General features: G+C 43.7%; 1 protein-coding gene across 10 annotated transcripts in view; it reads left to right on the top strand.

The window, feature by feature from the left end:
• The window catches only part of slc25a21 (solute carrier family 25 member 21), a 259,138-nt gene that overhangs the window by 240,125 nt on the left and 3,578 nt on the right, over window positions 1-15,435 (top strand). For all 10 annotated transcript variants that reach the window (XM_036954590.2, XM_090210935.1, XM_036954588.2 and 7 more), the window contains 4 exons: window positions 1,066-1,132; window positions 4,226-4,285; window positions 10,100-10,207; window positions 10,474-10,638. In XM_036954590.2, coding sequence (XP_036810485.1) covers window positions 1,066-1,132; window positions 4,226-4,285; window positions 10,100-10,207; window positions 10,474-10,638 — 400 coding nt within the window. The remainder of the gene's footprint in view (window positions 1-1,065; window positions 1,133-4,225; window positions 4,286-10,099; window positions 10,208-10,473; window positions 10,639-15,435) is intronic.

Genomic DNA, 15,435 nt, shown 5'->3' with positions numbered 1-15,435 from the left:
GCAGGCTAATGTTCCTATCCACCCAGTAAGGCCAGCAGGCTAATGTTCCTATCCACCCAGTAAGACCAGCAGGCTAATGTTCCTATCCACCCAGTAAGGCCAGCAGGCTAATATTCCTATCCACCCAGTAAGGCCAGCAGGCTAATATTCCTATCCACCCAGTAAGGCCAGCAGGCTAATGTTCCTATAGACTCAGTAAGGCCAGCAGGCTAATATTCCTATCCACCCAGTAAGGCCAGCAGGCTAATATTCCTATCCACTCAGTAAGGCCAGCAGGCTAATGTTCCTTTCCACCCAGTAAGGCCAGCAGGCTAATATTCCTATCCACTCAGTAAGGCCAGCAGGCTAATGTTCCTTTCCACCCAGTAAGGCCAGCAGGCTAATATTCCTATCCACTCAGTAAGGCCAGCAGGCTAATGTTCCTTTCCACCCAGTAAGGCCAGCAGGCTAATGTTCCTTTCCACCCAGTAAGGCCAGCAGGCTAATGTTCCTTTCCACCCAGTAAGGCCAGCAGGCTAATGTTCCTTTCCACCCAGTAAGGCCAGCAGGCTAATGTTCCTTTCCACCCAGTAAGGCCAGCAGGCTAATGTTCCTTTCCACCCAGTAAGGCCAGCAGGCTAATGTTCCTTTCCACCCAGTAAGGCCAGCAGGCTAATGTTCCTTTCCACCCAGTAAGGCCAGCAGGCTAATGTTCCTTTCCACCCAGTAAGGCCAGCAGGCTAATGTTCCTTTCCACCCAGTAAGGCCAGCAGGCTAATGTTCCTTTCCACCCAGTAAGGCCAGCAGGCTAATGTTCCTTTCCACCCAGTAAGGCCAGCAGGCTAATGTTCCTATCCACTCAGTAAGGCCAGCAGGCTAATGTTCCTTTCCACCCAGTAAGGCCAGCAGGCTAATGTTCCTATCCACTCAGTAAGGCCAGCAGGCTAATGTTCCTTTCCACCCAGTAAGGCCAGCAGGCTAGTCTCTTTTTATTGGTATGTAACTGTTATGAAAGTTGTATTGTCAAGTTGTACTAGTTGTCATGTTGTGTCATGTCTAATGCTCATTTTATTATTCTCTCGACAGTATATATGGCTTCTATAAGGGGATCCTCCCTCCAATCCTGGCTGAGACCCCAAAGAGAGCAGTTAAGGTAAGGCACAGGAAGTGCGACGCTGTTCACCACGTGCATGGTTCGACGCGTCAGGTGGCGTCACCCCTACGCAATGCTCGTCCCTCAGTGCAGGTGGAATCGCCGCGGTATCTGACGTAAGACAACGCAACACATGCCCACTAGAGCTGTGGGTGAATCACCTGTGTGACAACCCAGTAGGTTGTGTTCGTTAGGGCCCATCATAGCAAAACTTTTTGCAATGGACCACCAAAATGAGGGCTTGTTATTGGACATGTTCAAATAGTACCTCCCTGTTTCACTCCATTTCCGAGTGTCTTCTTCCATTTCATGCTGAACACACCCCGGCTGGAGTTCCACACTTCTACTGTGTGAAAGTCTTCCCCAAGCGTGCTCGCTACTGCTGACATCCAGGGAACACAGCACACACAACCTCCTCTGGGTCACTAGTTCTGGTATCTGCTGCTGCTGCGTTTGCCGCTGGGAATAGTAAAGTGTTGTGATGGTGAGACACGTGCACAACAAACAGACGCAGCAGCGCCTCTCTCTGTCAGTGCCACGGTTGTGTTCATTAGGCACCAAATGGAAGAAAACGGATGGAACCGGGAGGGACTACACTTGAATTGACCAATAAGAAATAAATATGGTTGTTTTTCCGTTGTAAAGCATTTTACCTACCTCCCCCTCCTCTTGTAAGGACGTGTGCGTGAGTGTGTGCGTGCGTAAATACTCTCATCGAGGAGACGGACGAATCACTTACCGAGCTAGAGCTGGCTGTGCGATTGTAGGGGGAAATTCATGTGAATTATAGGAAAGATTCACCCATTTTTTAAAAATGTTATATCGTTTTTGTACATCTCAAATGATGCAAAACTCATCATACCGGCTGTATATCTGCCTGCTTGAATTGCGACTAGCTCAGATACACATAAAACTAAAACAAATGACCCCGGGAATAGATAGAACGTCACTCAGAGATGCACAAAAACAACATAACATTCAACTTGGGTCAATCGTTCCTTTAAACAGCAGATGAAATGGCCTCTGCAGGGCCTTTTGCCCTGACCTCAGATAAACACATCTACTGATTTGTCACCAGGCCGACGCTCCTGTTTCGTTGTACATGTAATACAGGAAAGAGATAGGAAGTGACTCTATTTTGTGACTCTATTATTGGTTCAAATCTTGTTCAAAAGTATACGGTGCCTTCAGAAAGTATTCACACCCCTGGACTTTTCCCACATTTTGTTGTGTTACAGCCTGAATTTTAAATTGAGATGTATTTATTTTTGTCACTAGCTTACACAAAATACCCCATCATGTCAAAGTGGAATAGTGTTTTTCCAAAAAATGTTTTACAAATGAATAGAAAATGAAAAGCTGAAATGTCTTGAGTCAATAAGTATCCAAACCCTTTTCTATGGCAAGCCTAAATGCGTTCAGGAGTAAAGATTTGTTGAACAATTCCCATAACAAGTTGCATGGACTCTGTGTGCAGTAATAGCGTTTAACGTGATGTTTGAATGACTACCTCATCTCTGTACCCCAAACATACAATTATCTGTAAGGCCCCTCAGTCGAGCAGTGAATTTCAAACACAGATTCAACCACAAAGACCAGGGAGGTTTTACAATGCCTTGCATAGAAGGGATTTGGTAAAGATAAAATAATTAAATGTATCACTAGCCACTTTAAACAATGCCACTTTATATAATGTTCTCATACCCTACATTACTCATCTCATATGTATATACTGTACTCTATACCATCTACTGCATCTTGCCTATGCCGTTCGGCCATCACTCATTTAATTATTTGTATGTACACATTCGTATTCATTCCTTTACACTTGTGTGTATAAGGTAGTTGTTGTGAAATTGTTAGGTTATATTACTTGTTAGATATTACTGCATGGTCGGAACTAGAAGCACAAGCATTTCGCTACACTCGCATTAACACCTGCTGTATGTGACAAATACATTTGATTTGATAAGCAGACAGTGAATATCCCTTTTGAGCATGGTGAAGTTATTAATTACACTTTGGATGGTGTATCAATACACCCAGTCACTGCAAAGATACAAGCGTCCTTCTGAACTCAGTTACCGGAGAGGAAGGAAACCCCTCAATGGTGACTTTAAAACAGCTAGAGTTTAATGGCTGTTATAGGAGAAAACTGTAGTTACTACACAATACTAACCTAATTCACAGAGTGAAAATGAAGTCTGTACAGAATACAAATATTCCAAAACATGCATCCTGTTTGCAACAAGGCACTAAAGAAAGTGGCAAAGCAATTCACTTCTTGTCCTGAATAGAACGTTTTATGTTTGGGGCAAATCCAATATGACACATTACTGAGTACCACTCTCCATATTTTCAAGCATAGTGGTGGTTGCATCATGTTATGGGTATGCTTGTAATTATTAAGGTCTGGGGAGTTTTTCAGGATAAAAAAAGAAACGGAATGGAGCTAAGCACAGGCAAAATCCTAGAGGAAAACCTGGTTCAGTCTACTTTCCACCAGACACTGGGAGATTTATTCACGTTTTCAGACAATATCCTAAAACACAAGGCCAAATCTACACTGGAGTTGCTTACCAAGAAGACAGTGAATGTCCTGAGTGGCCGAGTTACAGTTTTTAATTAAATCTACTGGAAAATTTATGACAATACCTGAAAATGGTTGACTAGCAATGATCAACAACAAATTTGTTGATAATTTTGAAAATAATAATGGGCAAATGTTGCACAACCCAGGTGTGGAAAGCTCTTCGAGACTTACCCAGAAAGAGTCACAGCTGTAATCACTGCCAAAGGTGCTTCTACAAAGTATTGACTCAGGGTTGTGAATACTAATGTAAATGAGATGGTGTATTTTCAATAAGTTTGCAAAAATGTTTTTAAAAATGTTCTCACTTTGTCGTTATGGGTCAAGGGGTATGAATCAAGGGGTATGAATACTTTCTGAAGGCACGGTCTGTGTGCATCATAGTGGGCATACATGTAAGTGCAAGTTTTGTGACCGTTGTGTGTCTTTATGTAATGAGTCTATCTATAACTTCCTCCTCCTGGCTTGGACACCTCCTTTATCTCCATCTCTTCTCTCCGTAGTTCTTCACCTTTGAACAGTACAAGAAGCTGCTGAGTCTCACCGGTCTGCCCGCTGGCCTAGTAAGTTACCCAAACACACACACACAACTATGTGTCGTGATTTTTCACTTCAGATTTTACACACACAAAACAAAAGCACCCAAGTATATCTAACCCCATCACTCAAACCCCGATAGATGGACACCCATTGACTGACCGTCAACATTCTTACCTTGACTAAGATTTTTCTTCTGGCTGACTCTGTGAGTCAGATGTGTAACTGAGACAGAGTCACCTCTACAAGGAATGACCCCGCCTCCCCACCCAGCATCCATTCAGCTGACAGATGTGTGTCAGGTGTGATTTCTGTGTGATGGATGGCCTACCTGTGCCAGCCCGTACCTGTACGCACTTCACAATGACTAGCCTAGCTGTACCTGATCTGGCACCGCGTAACTACCGCAACGTGTTTGCATAGCCATCCACTGAGAAATGTTTACCTGTCCCATCAGTCACTCCTCTCCACCTCCTCCACCCCCTTCAGTCTCTGTAAGCGGCCTCCACCTCTCCTCCCTACCTCCCCCTCCTCTCTAAGCCTCCCACAACCAACCCCACCCTCCCCTCTAAGCCTCCCACAACCAACCCCACACTCCCCTCAGGCACTGTGTGGTTCTGTAAAGTAACGTCATTAGTAATGAATTAGTGGGTGGGTGAGGGACGTGTGTGTGGGATGGGGGGGTGTTTTGTGTGCTCGCCCCAGGTCAGGACCCATCCTCACAGACAGATAGACGGACAGACTCAGCCACTTCTTCCTCTCTACCTTCTTATTGCTGCTATTCCTCCCTCCATCATCAATCACACTGAGGCTGTTCAGCTGCATACCCTGAACAGGATGACACACACACACACACACACATGCTCAAACACACATACAGTACAAAACACACACATACCGTACAAAACACACACACAAGTACAGGGGCATTTGACAGACAGACAGACAGACAGGAGGACAAAACAAGAGGGAGAGTAATGACCTGCAGACTTGTTCCTGACGTTTTCCCATTACGCCTGTCCCAGAGCACGCACACGCATGCAGTACAAGCCACACACACATCGCGCAAAAGAAAAACATGCATACACACACCTGGACCTGCACCTGGACTAGAGGAATACCTATGTCAGAATGGTGTTCATCGAGTTTAGTTCTGCTTTCAATACTATAGTGGCCTCCAAGCTTGTCACTGAGCTCAGGGCCCTGGGTCTGAACCCCTCTCTGTGCAACTGGATCCTAGACGTACTAACGGACTGACGCCAGGTGGTGAGGATAGGCAACATCTCCGCCACGCTGATCCTCAACACGGGGGTCCCACAGGGTTGTGTGCTCTTCCCCCTGGAGGTGTACCTGTGGATGTATTTCAAGGCAAACCTTCAAACTCTGTGCCTCTTTGCTTGACATCATGGGAAAATCAAAAGATATCAGCCAAGACCTCAGAAAACAATGTGTAGACCTCCACAAGTCTGGTTCATCCTTGGGAGCAATTTCCGAACGCCTGAAGGTACCACGTTCATCTGTACAAACAATATTACACAAGTATAAACACCATGGGACCACGCAACTGTCATACCGCTCAGGAAGGAGACCTGTTCTGTCTCCTACAGATAAACGTACTTTGGTGCAAAAAGTGCAAATCAATCCCAGAACAACAGCAAAGGACCTTGTGAAGATGCTGGAGGAAACGGGTACAAAAGTATCTATATCCACAGTAAAACGAGTCCTATCATCGACATAATCTGAAAGTCCGCTCAGCAAGGAAGAAGCCAGTGCTCCAGAACCGCCATAAAAAAGCCAGACTACAGTTTTCAATAGCTCATCCTATTATACCTAATACTGTACATGCACTACATGGCCAGGTATGTGGACACCCCTTCAAATTAGTGGATTCTGCAATTTCAGCCACACCATGTTAGCACAATAACTTCATGAAATGGGTTTCCATGGCCGAGCAGCCGTACACAAGCCTATGATCACCATGCGCAATGACAAGCGTCGGCTGAAGGGGTGTAAAGCTCGCCGCCATTGTACACTGGAGCAGTGGAAACGCGTTCTCTGGAGTGATGAATCACGCTTCATCATCTGGCAGTCCGACAGACGAATCTGGGTTAGGCGGATGCCAGGAGAACGCTACCTGCCCCAATGCATAGTCCCAACTGTAAACTTTGGTGGAGGAATAATGGTCCGGGGCTGTTTTTCATGGTTCGGGCTAGGCTCCTTAGTTCCAGTGAAGGGACATCTTAATGCTACAGCATACAATGACATTCTGGACGATTCTGTGCTTCCAACTTTGTGGCAACCCTTTGGAGAAGGCCCTTTCCTGTTTCAACATGACATTGAGATGTGTGGAAGAACTTGACTGGCCTGCCCTCAACCCCGTTAAACTCCTTTGGGAGGAATTGGAACGCCGACTGCGAGCTAGGCCTAATCGCCCAACATCAGTGCCCGACCTCACTAATGCTCTTGTGGCTGAACGGAAGAAAGTCCCTGCATCAATGTTCCAACATCTAGTGGAAAGCCTTCCCAGAAGAGTGGAGGCTGTAATAGCAGCAAAGGGGGGACCACCTCCATATTAATGCCCATGATTTTGGAATGAGATGTTCGACGAGCAGGTGTCCACATACTTTTTTACTATTTTCTTAACAAATTCTAAACTGTCTATACACACCATGTATTTATATTCTTGATTCTCACACATGCTCACTCCAATACAGTGCCTTCAGAAAGTATTCATACCCCTTGACTTATTCCACGTTTTGTTGTGTTTCAGTCTGAATTCAAAATGTATTAAATATTGTATTTTTTTACCCATCTACACACAATACCCCATAATGACAAAGTAAAAACATGGTTTAAGAAATTTGAGCAAATTGATTGAGAATTAAATACAGAAATATCTCATTTACATAGGTTTTCACACCCCTGAGTCAACAATTTGTAGAATAACCTTTGGCAAAGATTTCAGCTGTGACTCTTTCTTGGTAAGTCTCTAAGAGCTTTCAAAACCTGGATTATGCAACATTTACCCATTATTCTTTCTTTTTTTAAATGTCAAGCTCTGTCAAATTGGTTGTTGACTATTGCTTAGATAACCATTTTCAGGTCTTGCCATAGATTTTCAAGTAGATTTAAGTCTAAACTGTAACTCGGCCGCATTCACTGTCTTCTTGGTACGCAACTCCAATGTAGATTTGGTCTTGTGTTTTACGTTTTTGTCCTGCTGGAAGGTGAATTCATCTCCCAGTGTCTGGTGGAAAGCGGACTGAACCAGGTTTTCCTCTAGGATTTTGCCTGTGCTTAGCTCCATTCCATGTATTTTTTAATCCTGAAAAACTCACCAGTCCTTAACGATTACAAGCATAACCATAACATGATGCAGCCACCATTATGCTTGAAAATATGGAGAGTGTTACTCTGTAATGTTTGTATTAGATTTGCCGCAAAAATAACACTTTGTCTTCAAGACAAAAAGTTAATTGCTTGCAATTTTTTTTTACAATATTACATCAGTGCCTTGTTGCAAACAAGATGCATGTTTTGGAATATTTTTATTCTGTACAGGCTTCCTTCTTTTCACTCTGTCGATTAGGTTAGTATTTTGGAATAACTATACTGTTGTTGATCTATCTTCAGTTTTGTCCTATCACAGCCATTAAACTCTGTAACTGTTTTAAAGTCACCATTGGCCTCATGGTAAAATCCCTGAGCGGTTTCCTTCCTCTCCGGCAACTGAGTTAGGAAGGACACCTGTATCTTTGTAGTGACTGGGCGTATTAATACACCATCCAAAGTGTAATTAAAGAACTTTACCATGCTCAAAGGAATATTCAATGTCTGTTTTTTTTTTACCCATCTACCAATAAGTGCCCTTCGTTGCGAGGCATTTGAAAACCTCCCTGGTCTTTGTGATTGAATCTGTGTTTGAAATTCACTGCTTGACAGAGACCTTACAATTATCTGTATGTGTGGTGTACAGAGTGTGGCGGTCCTAGCTAAAACTATATAAATATAAAAATATATACAAAAATAAGACTCATAAATATCAAAAAGAAGTAACAAAGACAAATATAAACACATTTGTGTTGATTTGGCCATCTAGCATCAATACATTACCCATCCCCCAACACTGTCAACCAAGAGTCAAGACTAAACCAATTCACCTTGGTGGTGTGCAGACTGGTTTTATATTATTATTAACGATTCCACACAAACCAGAAAAAATACAACAACATGTCTGTGAAACTATATATTCACAGTATTATGAATGAATTGTGGTTTATTTGGTAGCATTTCGTAGTGTGACTGATTTTACTAATTGTATTAGTACTGTACAAAGTTAGATGTGTTAGATGCTCCCCCTACCTCGGGCTTCCAGTGGGGAGACCTGAGGTCAACCTACCCACATCCCCTCCTCATCTCGTACTTCTGAGTTGGAGACCTTCCCAGGCCGTAGCCTGCCTAGCTCATAAACTAGAATCAGGGCGCCCACTCCGACAAGGTTAATTGACCCACAGTCCCACGCGGTGACATCATATCATTGACGTGACGTTCAAATGAGCGATAGAAAACCGATCGTGCAAATGTCACCATTCCAACATTTTTGGTGCAGGTGCCCCGTGCCGCGCAATCTTTACTCCTGAACTTATTTAGGCTTGCCATAACTAAGGGGTTAAATACTTATTGACTCAAGACATTTCATCTTTTCATTTTTTATTCATTTGTACAAAATAGAAATATGCCACTTTCACGTTAATGGGTATTGTGTGTGTGCCAGTCACCAAAAATGTTAATGTAATCCATTTAAAATCCAGGCAGTAATACAACAAAATGTGGAAGAAGTTTTTGGGTGTGAATACTTTCTGAAGACACTGTATATCTACTTGTATTGTTATTTCTTGATTCTTGTTTAGATTTTTTTTCAGATGATTTGTATTGAAAGTTTTATTTGTATTGTATTTGCGAGACATTCTACTGCCCTGTTGGTAACATGAGCATTTCTGCTTAAGCATTTCTGCGCCTGCCCTTACACCTGCAAATATGTGTAGGTGGCCAAGAAACGTTGATATGATGCATGCACACAAACACGTATGCATGCACACACACACACACACACACACACACACGTCATGCGCTGGTCTTTTCCCCCTCACACAGGCTCGACACACATTGACCACCCTTCACTGTACGTCAAACACACACCAAAGTACTTCATGCTAAATGTCCATTCGATTGGACTGTTGAACCTTTCTAGAGAATCTGTCGCTTCACCCCTATACTCTTCCACCAGTTGTCTTTGAAAGTGACAACTTCCTCCACCCCGTCCAACAGTTCTCTTGCAAGAACAGATCCGCCTTTGCGTCCTCCTCATACGTCTATGACATCTCTTTTCTCTCACTCACTCTTTCACTCAGCCCCTTCTCTCCCTCTGCTCCCTCTATCCATCACTTTGTTAGCTCTTTGCATTTGTAGACATGTAACAATTGCTGTCACAGCATGACTGAGACTGATGTCCTATGTCCGTGTGTGAGAGAGACTGGTTTCTGTCAAAGCCATATGAAGCTTTGAGTTGTGCTGTTGTCTTAAACACACTACTATGCTCACAATGTAAACCCATATAATCCATCTTATACTATATATCTTACGTATGTCCACCTTATAAACAAATACGCCTTGTACCTTTCCCTGTGGCTACCTGCCCTTCTATGTTTCTCTCTTCCCTCTGTCCTTTTCCCTCCCTGTTGATGTGGAACTTCAATCTTGTATTTCACTCCCGTACGTGTCCCTCTTTAACCATCTCCCGCTTTCTCTCCTGCTTTCCCCCTCCCTTCCTCTCTCCCCAGGCTCTGTCAGTAGCAGGTCTAGGGTCAGGCCTGACCGAGGCATTGGTGGTCAACCCATTTGAAGTGGTCAAAGTCGGCCTGCAGGCCAACAGAGATTCTTTCCAAGTGGTGAGATTCAAAAGCACTGTTTAATAGGAACTTAATGCACTGCAATATCTCACTGCTGTCACTTACGATGGCCCGGATCCTAACTTGAGATCTGCATGCTTAACTTGCCCTTTACCGTTGATGTTTATCTTGACAGTAACCATTGACACCGATGCATGGTTTTGCGATACTCAAGTTAAGGATTCCGCCCTTATAGTGGATCTTTGCTATTCTCTGTCATTGACATTGTGCTCTTTTCTTCTCTTCCTGACCTTGCCCCGATACAGCAGCCCTCCACGTTTGCCCAAGCACGGAACATCATCAACGCAGACGGCTTTGGCCTGCGAGGGCTGAATAAAGGGTTAACGTCGACCCTGGGGCGCCACGGCGTCTTTAACATGATCTACTTTGGATTCTACTTCAACGTCAAGGATGCCATTCCTGCCAGCCAGGTATCGGGAGATTAGATTGAATGTGCCTGTCTGTGTTGTTGCTGTCCTGGCCTGTATCTCTGTTGTTTTTTTTCCATAGGCTTTCTGTTTTTACACCAAACAGACCAAGGACTTTTGACTTTCCGTTACATTAGATCAGTTGGATGTAACTGTCTGTGTACAGTTTTGTTTGTGTGTTAAGTTGTATTGTAGGTCATAGACTATATATTCCTTAACCAAACTGCCCAGCCACCAAGTGACTTTCCCTTACAGTAGATCTAATTGTTATGTCCTGTCCATAGACAAAGCCAGGCCTATTAATCACTTTGAGAGCCTTTCAAACAGCCTCTCAGTCTAATATACTGGATAAGTGGCTCTCAGCCTGTGAAAATACCAATTTTATGGCAGTTGGATTGGTTAGCCATGCTCTAGGTACTACAGTTGGATTGGTTAGCCATGCTCTAGGTACTACAGTTGGATTGGTTAGCCATGCTCTAGGTACTACAGTTGGATTGGTTAGCCATGCTCTAGGTACTACAGTTGGATTGGTTAGCCATGCTCTAGGTACTACAGTTGGATTGGTTAGCCATGCTCTAAGTACTACAGTTGGATTGGTTAGCCATGCTCTAGGTACTACAGTTGGATTGGTTAGCCATGCTCTAGGTACTACAGTTGGATTGATTAGCCATGCTCTAGGTACTACAGTTGGATTGGTTAGCCATGCTCTAGGTACTACAGTTGGATTGGTTAGCCATGCTCTAAGTACTACAGTTGGATTGGTTAGCCATGCTCTAGGTACTACAGTTGAATTGGTTAGCCATGCTCTAGGTACTACAGTTGGATTGGTTAGCCATGCTCTAGGTACTACAGTTGGATTGGTTAGCCATGCTCTAGGTACTACAGTTGGATTGGTTAGCCATGCTCTAAGTACTACAGTTGGATTGGTTAGCCATGCTCTAGGTACTACAGTTGGATTGGTTAGCCATGCTCTAGGTACTACAGTTGAATTGGTTAGCCATGCTCTAAGTACTACAGTTGGATTGGTTAGCCATGCTCTAGGTACTACAGTTGGATTGGTTAGCCATGCTCTAGGTACTACAGTTGGATTGGTTAGCCATGCTCTAAGTACTACAGTTGGATTGGTTAGCCATGCTCTAAGTACTACAGTTGGATTGGTTAGCCATGCTCTAAGTACTACAGTTGGATTGGTTAGCCATGCTCTAGGTACTACAGTTGGATTGGTTAGCCATGCTCTAGGTACTACAGTTGAATTGGTTAGCCATGCTCTAAGTACTACAGTTGGATTGGTTAGCCATGCTCTAGGTACTACAGTTGGATTGGTTAGCCATGCTCTAGGTACTACAGTTGGATTGGTTAGCCATGCTCTAAGTACTACAGTTGGATTGGTTAGCCATGTTCTAAGTACTACAGTTGGATTGGTTAGCCATGCTCTAGGTACTACAGTTGGATTGGTTAGCCATGCTCTAGGTACTACAGTTGGATTGGTTAGCCATGCTCTAGGTACTACAGTTGGATTGGTTAGTCAGTGAGTCAACTGAGAGGAAGGAAAATCAGAGAGGAGTTGGGTAGAGTGCCGCTAATAGCTCGTCTGTTTGCTCTCTACAACATCCTCAGAGGTTCACGTTACACATCCGGCATCGAGGGCCTGATTCCCAAACAAAAGTACATTTTGTTGAATGGAAACGTTGCCATACGCCAGCCTGTTCACCGTGTAGAAACTGGAGACAGCATTAGGTTCTGCGTCTCAAATGTCACCCTACTCCAGATATTGTGCCCTATGGGCCCTGGTCAAAAGTAGTGCACTACATCTGGAGTAGGATGCCATTTGCGATGCATCCTAGATTAACTTCCATGGACTAATTGAAAGCAGACAGTGTATTATTATTTCAGGAGGAAGTTAGTTCTACAGTGGGGTAGATGTGGAAGCCGTTTTGACTGAAGCTTTTTTTATTGGGTGAATTCACCCCTGGTCTGCATAATTCTGGCATTTATGGATGGCGCTTATGTATAGTTATTATCATGCGTGAACTGTATTAAAGTGGTCAATAGAGGGAAAATGACCACTTCTTAGGCTTGGTTATCTTAGCTTCAGAGAGTGATCCTTTGGGGAAAACCAGTCATATCTCTCTATTCAGGAATTTTTCTACTGACTCAGAATGGCTGGTATTTAGACGGAATCATTGTGAGATGGAAAAAGGGGGTCATATAAGTCTAACTATGCATTATAACTGCATCACAATGCATTATACCTACCTGCAGGCTTGGCTGGAGTTGAGTCTGTTTTAAGTGAAGCTCAGCCCATTGTATAGTTACAGGATAGATATAACTTGCTCCAGCAGAGACAGGCTGGGCTGATTATTGAACCCCTTCAAATGCTTTTGTTAGCAGGGTGAGCAATGAGCAATCGCAACTCAGTCGTGTCGGCAGTCAAATTCACTGTGCCACGTTCATGTGCATTTGAACGGACCGTTCCTAACACAGTGCCGTCAGAAGTGAAATGTCTGAGTTGGTGCTTATTGTAAGTACATGTTGGTGTTCAGAGGCCGGACTAAAATGTAACCTCCTCAGTAACTCAAATGTAACCTCTGGGTTGAGTACCCCAACTCTTTTATTAGTACCGGTACTGTAAAACTAAAATGAGTACCGGATATTTTTATTCCACTTCAATCAGTTCCGTACTCCACATTCTACTTAAAAAACCAACAACTCTAAGATGATCCGTTATTTAACTGTCCAGATCTTTGACAAGATACAGGCTTGTCCAGGATCTGCCTTTCTATAGGCTTCTGTCATTTGTAAAAAAAATATATATATATATATATATCCTGACCAATTAACCTTCAGAGTTCCCTGGGCTGACCGGGACTTCTCTCTCTCTCTCTTTGGTACAGTAATACACACACACACACACACACACACACACACACACACACACACACACATAGTAATACCTCTGTGCTGCAGAGAGAGTCAATGCCCAATTAGACTAAATTGTACCCATATGCCTCCGCCAGTCTGCCTGCATGAACCCTGTTTATAAATCCTCTCTCTCTCTAGCAAGCGCACAAACAGACATGTGCTTCAGCCAATCAGAGAGGTGGAAACTGCACTAATTTTCCCCCTTGCTACCATAAAATGATCAGGGTTTTCATGCCAGCTTTGCTTTGCAATCATATGCATGAGTCAGAGTCATTGCTCTCTCTCTCTCTACCCCCCACACGCACACATTGTCCTTACATCTATCCTGTTGGGTTGGGATAGATTTCATCACTACACCATCAAGATATAGACAGTTGAAGTCCGAAGTTTACATACAACTTCACAAAATACATTTAAACTCAGTTTTTCACAATTCCTGACATTTAATCCTAGTAAAAATTCCCTGTCTTGGGTCAGTTAGGATCACCACTTTATTTTAAGAATGTGAAATGTCAGAATAATAGAGAGAATGATTTATGTCAGCTTTTATTTATTTCATCACAGAAGTTTACATACCCTCAATTAGTATTTGGTAGCATTGCATTTAAATTGTTTAACTCGGGTCAAACGCTTTCTGGTAGCCTAATACAAGCTTCCCACAATAAGTTGGGGGAATTTTGTCCCATTCCTCCTGACAGAGTCAGGTTTGTAGGCCTCCTTGCTCACACACGCTTTTTCAGTTCTGCCCACAAATTTTATACAGGATTGAGGTCAGGGCTTTGTGATGGCCACTCCAATACCTTGACTTTGTTGTCCTTAAGCCATTTTGCCACAACTTTGGAAGTATGTCTGTGGTCATTGTCCATTTGGAAGTCCCATTTGCAACATGAGATGTGGCTTCAATATATCCACATAAAAAATATCTTTTTTTGTTTCTCCCCAATTTCGTGGTATCCAATTGTTAGTGGTTACTATCCTGTCTCATCGCTACAACTCCCGTACGGGCTCGGGAGAGACGAAGGTCGAGAGCCATGCCTCCTCCAAAACACAACCCAACCAAGGGTTGCTTCTTAACACAGCACGCATCCAACCCGGAAGCCAGCCGCATATTATATTGTGTCTGAGGAAACACCGTACACCTAGCCTAGAGTCGCTAGTGCGCGATGAGACAAGGATATCCCTACTGGCCAAACCCTCCCTAATCCGGATGAATTTAGGCCAATTGTGAGTCGCCCCATGGACCTCCCGGTCGTGGCCAGCTGCGACAGAGCCTGGGCTCGAACCCAGAGTCTCTGGTGTCACAGCTAGCACTGCGATGCAGTGCCTTAGACCACTGAGCCACCTGGGAGGCCCTATGATGCCATCTATTTTGTCAAGTGCACCAGTCTGCAGCAAAGCACCTCCACAACATGATGCTGCCACCCCTGTCCTTCACTGTTGGGATGGTGTTCTTCAGCTTGCAAGCATCCCCCTTTTTCTTCCAAACATAACGATGGTCATGATGGCCAAACAGTTATATTTTTGTTTCATAAGACCAGAGGACAAAAATAAAATGTTTGTCCCCATGTGCAGTTGCAAACCGTAGTCTGGCTTTTTAATGGCGGTTTTGGAGCAGTTGTTTCTTCCTTGCTGAGCGACCTTTCAGGTTATGTCGATATAGGACTCGTTTTACTGTGGATATAGATACTTTTGTACCCGTTTCCTCAAGCATCTTCACAAGGTCCTTTGCTGTTGTTCTGGGATTGATTTGCTCTTTTCACACCAAAGTACGTTTAACTCAAGGAGACAGAACGCGTCTCCTTCCTGAGTGGTATGACGGCTGCGTGGTCCCATGGTGTTTATACTAGCGTATTATTGTTTGTACAGATGAACATGATA

Source organism: Oncorhynchus mykiss, chromosome 19 (assembly GCF_057628025.1).
Source record: "Oncorhynchus mykiss isolate SJ-2025 chromosome 19, ASM5762802v1, whole genome shotgun sequence".
Lineage (NCBI taxonomy): Eukaryota > Metazoa > Chordata > Actinopteri > Salmoniformes > Salmonidae > Oncorhynchus > Oncorhynchus mykiss.
This window is presented reverse-complemented; position numbering and strand designations above follow the sequence as displayed.